Source organism: Lipotes vexillifer, unplaced genomic scaffold (genome assembly GCF_000442215.2).
Source record: "Lipotes vexillifer unplaced genomic scaffold, Lipotes_vexillifer_v1.1 scaffold491, whole genome shotgun sequence".
NCBI classification, from domain to species: domain Eukaryota; kingdom Metazoa; phylum Chordata; class Mammalia; order Artiodactyla; family Lipotidae; genus Lipotes; species Lipotes vexillifer.
In genome coordinates, this window is record NW_006770548.1 from 707,826 (window position 1) to 713,929 (window position 6,104).

Sequence of the window (6,104 nt, forward strand, 5' to 3'; positions counted from 1 at the left end):
GGAGGGGGGCGGGGTGCACCACGGCGGTAGCCAGGGCAACGCGGACGGCGGCGGGAGGAGGGGGAGGAGCGGGAGCCCCAAGGACCGGCTGCCCCACCCCGCCCAGTCCCGCCGGGCCTCACCTGCGTGCCGCGCTGGAACCGGAATTGGGAGCCCTCCGGGATGGGAGGTGCCGGACCGGGGGTCGCGCTCTGCACCGCGCCCCGGCCTCTGCCTACCTGCCTGCCAGCGCCGGGTGGGACCCACGCCCCTCACCTGCCCCGCCTGTTCGCTAACCACCACCCCCAATGTGCGGCGCCGCAAGCTCCCTCTTACCTGTCCAATACCTGGCTCCTGTGGTCGTCCTCCTCCAACTTGAACTCCTAGACGCCTTGTTTCTCCCCACCGCACCAGGTCTGCCCACCGGCTCTACTCCCAGGACTCCCAAACAGCCGGCCTCTCCTTCCGGCCCCCACCTCTGGCTGTGCGGGAAGAGCGCAGTCTGTGGGGTTGGGCCTGGGCTTGCGCCATCACTAAGCCAAGTAACCTGACCCCCGCCCCCCAAACACACACGCCTATTTGCTGACCGCCAAGTGGAGGTGATACCACACCTAGCCCGGCTGTTAAAGGAGGGCACACCGCTGCAAAAGTGCACAAGCAAGGGCACATTTCCTTCCAGACCTGTACCTGGGCCCGCCCCAACCTGAGAAGCCTTGGGCAAGTCTGGACTCCCTCACCTGCAAATACTTGGGCCTTCCAAGGGAGGAACACTTGGGTTCTCTCCTGAGGCCCAGGTGTGCCCTCTGCTGGGCCCTCCACACCTTGCCCTGCTCACTGCAAAAACTCGGGAGCCAGGACCTATAGCCCATCCTATTAGGACTTCTGGAGAGCTTTGGCTCATGGCCTTTGGGACAGCCTCTTGGGAGGCAAAATTTGTCACACAGAGATCACTCTGGAAGCCCCCAGAGCCTCCACAGGCTTGGGGGAGCCTCAATCAGAAGGTTCTGGTCATCTACACTGGCTGCTGTCAGAAGAGCTAAATCACAGGCACCCTCTTCCCACCTGCCACCCATCAAGAGTCATCATTCTCATATACCCGACTCTGCCTTCCAAATTCTCCCTCCCCAACTCCTCGGCTCGCTCCCTTCCCTCCACTCTCTCTTCCAACACCTGGGTCCAGGACTCAGCACCTTGTCCGCACCAGGATGGCACCCCTTCCCTGGTTCCCTCGTCCCTGGCCTCTGGACATCAGAGTGGCCCTCTGGGTCCTCCACTTCATTCTCTAACTTTATGCTCCACAACTCCCCAACACCCATCACCACCTCAGCCAAGCTGGTGTGCCTCAAGGCCCTCACCCACCTTGCCTCTCCTGGCTTGTGCAGCTTGTGGGGGGCCCCCTCCCTGTGCCTGGAATCCTCCCCTCCCCAGACCCATTACTCAAGTGCACACCCTTTAGGACCTACGTCACCCCAGAGGGGGACCTAGGACTTCCAAACCCCACAACACCCCTCACCTATACACAGACAAGTCACCTCCTACCCATCAGGAGGGTGAACATCCCAAGTGCAGAGGTCATTTCATCCCACGCCCTCCTGGGGAATCCATTACAAAAAGAAAACAATGCCATGGACAGAGTGACCAAATGATCAAGGGACCAGGGGCTCAGAGGTTCACATCACCTATGGGGCCACTTGGGCCATGCCCACTGCCCAGGCCTGAGCACAGGCTCCCAAGAGGGAGGGCATCTCATGGAAGCACTTCTGGCTCCACAGGCCTCTGCTGTGAGTCAGCTCTGCCCAGCCCACAGAAGCCCCTACCTGCAGACCCTGCACACAACCTCAGTGCACCCTGAAAGGAAGGTGGGTTCTCCAGACCCACAGTGCAAGCCGAGTGCCTCCCCACTGCTCCTGTTTAGTCAAGGACACACAAGGCCACCCATGGCCGTTTATCCCAGGAGGTCAAAGGTTGCTGTTCTCCACTGAAAAGGAAGAGGTAAAGGGTTCTCAGGGCACTCTGCCTCCATGCCCCCCCAACTGCACCTCCCACTTCTGGGAGGTCCCTCCCCATCACTGCCTCACCATTCACACTGCTGGTGGGCTGAGCTCTGCCCAAGGCTGTAGAGGTCAGCCCTAGGCTGTGTGTGGGACGACACCAGCCCGAGTGGTGCTGCCCAAAGCATTCTCTGCCCCAGGGAACCAGACTGGCCGCCAATCCCTGTAATTATGTCCCCAGCAATATTTACCAACCATTCCCCCAATCTCTCTTCCCTGCTCTCCTCTGATCATTCCTCCAGTGTTAGAAACAGGAAGTTCTCCCCAACATGGCAGAGAAAGTGATCCAGAAGAGGGGCAGTAACCATGGTCACCAATGGGTGGGAAGCAGGCTAGGTTTTACTCACTGGAAATCATGGGCCACGTGACACAGGAGGGCTGGGCAAGTGGAGGACAGGCCAGGAAATCCAAAATGAAAATCCAGGCCTCAAGCGGTAAGTACATCCAAAACGATCCTGAACTGGGGGCAAGACCAAGAGATGAGAGAGGAACTAAAAGGGGGCGATTACCCTACTTCCAGGCCCAACCCTCGAGTTCCAAATCTCAATTTTCAATGGACAAAACTCAGTCTAACAAATTACTTTAAATAAGACAAACTTAAAGACATTTTAATTGGACGTTAGCACAAATTTTCGATAGTTAATGTAAATGAGTGTTGCCTAAAAAGCAAAGTATGTCTGCTGGTGAGCCACACAGACTCAGGCTGAGGTTGAGTGCACCCCTGAAGGCTCACTTAATTGCTTCATTCTCTAACTAAATCCACATCCATACCTCCTCCCTCTGGAGGTGGGTCCAGGGGCTAGCTGGCCCTGAACAGCATATACAGCACAGGCAGGATGGCCACAAATGTCACGCAGGTGACCAGTGTGCCACAGATGGTGTTCCTGTTGACCTGGGCTTCTAGCCTCTGCTCCATGTCTGACAGCCCCAAGATCATGCTCCCCTGTTCCAGCAAGGACGCAGACAGGGCCCCATCTGCCGGCTCCACCAGGCCTGGGTGCGCTGCAGCTTTTGCAAGCTGAAGCACCCCAGCCACTTGGCTCAAAGTCTCTTCCAGGCCATCAAGCTGCTCTCGTAAACCCTCTAGACATGAATGGACCTGCCTGGAACGGCTGAGCTGCTCTCTCAAGGCAGCTGAAAGGACATCTGTGTCTCTGTCTCGGGTCGGGGAAGTACCTGCCTGGGACAAAGAGCTCTGCCCAGGCCCAGCTTGCACCAGGCCCCTCAGGTCTGCCATGAGGTCATGGAGGTCCCTCTGCTGGAGGGAGTAGCTGGACGCCTGTTCTCGGATGGCTTCCTGGAGGCTCACAGGCCCCTTCTGAGCCTCCAGAAGCAAGACCTTCAGCTCCTGTAGCCGCACACGGTTCACGTAGGTGGAGCCAGCCACACCAATCAAGGCCCCCAGGACTGACCCAATGAGGGACCAGTTCTTGGTCCTCTCAGCCCGAGTGCGCTCCTTCTCATGACTTTCCCGCACGGCTGCAGAGAAGAGGGAGAACTTCTCTCGCTCGGAGGCTTCGGCACGCTGATGGGCCACACGAAGCCTCTTCTCCTCCTGCAGAAGCAAAGCTGTCATATAGCAGCAACCGGGCCCAGCAGCCGCCAGCAGATGTCCCACTACCATGTCCCTCGGGCTCAGGTTCACGCCTGGCACAGATTACAAGTTCCATAAACACGCTGAATGAGTAAAGGTAGCATAAGCCTGGTCAGGAGGGAGGAGCAAAGGAACTGGGGGTGGTCAAGGTGAGTGGCACTATCCTCCCCAAGCAGTCTTGGGTCTGGCCGGACATGCAGTGGTGTCTACAGAATGTGTCTAACAGAAGGGAAGTGTCCGGCGCTCTCTGGGCCAGACCCCTGCATGGTGCTCCCTCCTCAGTAATCTGGGGTCCAGATTATACTGTCCTGGACCACTGATCCCAGTATTTCAGGAGGAAGTGCGTGGAGAAGCTCTGGAAGCCTGGGGCCCAGTCCCTCCACAGGGGCTTACCTCCTCACCAGGTGTCTGACCCCCTAACTAGTCAGGGCTCCCACCTAGCCCCTCCATGACCTGCCAGGCTAGGGTACCTCTCCAGATGAGGAAGGGGCCTACCTGCAACATCCTGTGCTCCAGAGTTGCCAGTTCCAGGTACTGGTTATCATCTCTGGAGATGCGGTCCAAGCGGTCCCTCACCTCCTTCAGCTTGGCCTGCTGACCTTCCAAGTCCTCCCGAGCCTCCCGGACAAGCCCTCGAGCCACCATGAACACTTTCTCTGCCTGCAGAGAGAACAACAGAGGCCATTTGCCCCTTCTCTCCATGCCCACACAGCCTCGGCTCCATTCCCAACAAGACTGGGCGGAGAAGACGTCAGTGGGGTGTCAGTACAAAGGGTGGAAAGAGAGTCCCTCAGACACATAATCCTGGCTCACCCAGTTGTCCTCAAAGTGTAGCCCCAGGCCCTGCCCATCAGAATCACCGGATTTGTCCGTTCAAGTGGAAATAACATGCCCCTGAGAAACCTGCAAACAGCCAGAGATGCATACAATCTGTGTCCACCAAACCCAGCTGACTCTAGTCTGACAAACCAGAGCAAGGCCCTTATGTTCTTAATCGGCTTCATGTGTGTTACCTTAGCTACAACCTCCCAACAACGCCAAACGCCATGACAGGCATTGCCCTGGCCTCCATTCAAGAGACAGAGAAACCCCGGCTCAGCCAAAGTGATGGCCTCCAAGGGGAGAGACAGCACTGTGCCTCAAAACCTCTGGCTAAACCCCAGGTTCTTGCCACCCCACTACACTGGTCTGCGCCTAGGTGGGAGTGGGAACAGAGATGGCGGAACGCATTTCCACTGCCACAAAGGACGTGACAACCAGAGGCAGCTCTTCCCACCTCACAGTCTGATGTTTCCCAGTGCCTCTACTTTCACGAGGGATGCTTTAATCACACATGGGGCTTTGAGGACACTGTAATGCAGCAACCCTCCAGGTAACTCTCACCACCAACCCCCAAGCAGTCAATGAAGGAAGTGCTTGCTGTCCTCACAGAAAGGATGTTAATGGCCCGGGACTCACTGGTACATAGCATATACACAACAAGTTGTTTTCATGGGGGAAAGGAGGGCCCTTCACCCCGGTAGTATCAAAGCCAGGCTGTCATGTGAGAAACGAGTCAGATCCCTCTCCTAGTGGTATGTGTTCAAGAAAAGGCAAATCTGGACGTGGCCTCCCAGCATCTGTGGCTGGTAATTTACTTGTCAGGAGCCTCCAGGCCACACTGCCCAGGTCAGAGGGCAGGGCCAACCACCCCAGCTCCCCTCCTCACCTCAGTCACGTTTCCCTGGGCCTCTCGAACCTCACTGAGTCCAACAAACTCTTCATATCTGTCCCACCAAGTCTTGGCCATGGAGGACGCCCGTTGCTGAATGCTGTGCCCCAGGGCTCCTCCCAGCGCTGTGAGGCGGTGGTACAGCCCGAGGGCCACCTCCTCAGGTCTTTTCTCTCTGGGCTGGCTGGGGCCTGGGCTGCAGAGAGTCCTGGTCATAAAGAGGTCCCTTCCAAGGAGGCCTCTCCGCACCAGTACGGGAGACACACCCACGACGTGCCGCATGGCCAACACAGGGCTGCACCCTGTCATCGGGAGATCTGTGGGGGGATGCCAGAGAGATCAGCTCACAGCCGAGAAAGGCTCGGCTTAAGTCAGATCCCAAGTCCTAGGGACAGTTCTGAACTGAACAGTTTCCATTAGAAAGTCCAAACTGCGCCACCACTCTGTTGGGCCCAGAGGTGGCAGCCACCAGGGTCAGGCTTCACCAGGTGCCCCCGAACAATGGAGCATGTCAGGGAAGAGCATATTTAGGAGCTCAGGCCTTCCATCTCTCTCCGTGACGCCACATGAACCCAGATCCTCCCATTCCACCCACCACAACCCCAGGTCTCTGTTGTGATCTCCATGAGAATCCTGGTGTCCAGTTTTCTGATAATCTCAAAGAAAATTCTTAAACCTGCCTTGTGTCCATGCTAACAGAGCACCACAAAGATTCACAAAGACTCCTAGGGAAACTGTGGAACTGACTGAGGGGATAGGGGGGAAAGAG

The 6,104-nt window shown here is 57.2% G+C and overlaps 2 protein-coding genes across 2 annotated transcripts in view; both read right to left on the reverse strand.

The window, feature by feature from the left end:
- Nucleotides 1–394, reverse strand: part of PLXNB1 (plexin B1) — a 26,649-nt gene extending 26,255 nt beyond the window's left edge. Inside the window, exon 1 of the mRNA XM_007446152.1 lies at nt 355–394. The gene's annotated coding sequence lies outside the window, so the exon portion shown is untranslated. The remainder of the gene's footprint in view (nt 1–354) is intronic.
- Nucleotides 395–2,611: 2,217 nt separating this feature from the next.
- Nucleotides 2,612–6,104, reverse strand: part of CCDC51 (coiled-coil domain containing 51) — a 7,650-nt gene continuing 4,157 nt past the window's right edge. The window contains exons 2-4 of the mRNA XM_007446154.1: nt 5,333–5,652; nt 4,120–4,284; nt 2,612–3,585 (exon numbers count right to left, since the gene is read on the reverse strand). Coding sequence (XP_007446216.1) covers nt 2,830–3,585; nt 4,120–4,284; nt 5,333–5,644 — 1,233 coding nt within the window. The 5' untranslated portion in view covers nt 5,645–5,652 and the 3' untranslated portion in view covers nt 2,612–2,829. The remainder of the gene's footprint in view (nt 3,586–4,119; nt 4,285–5,332; nt 5,653–6,104) is intronic.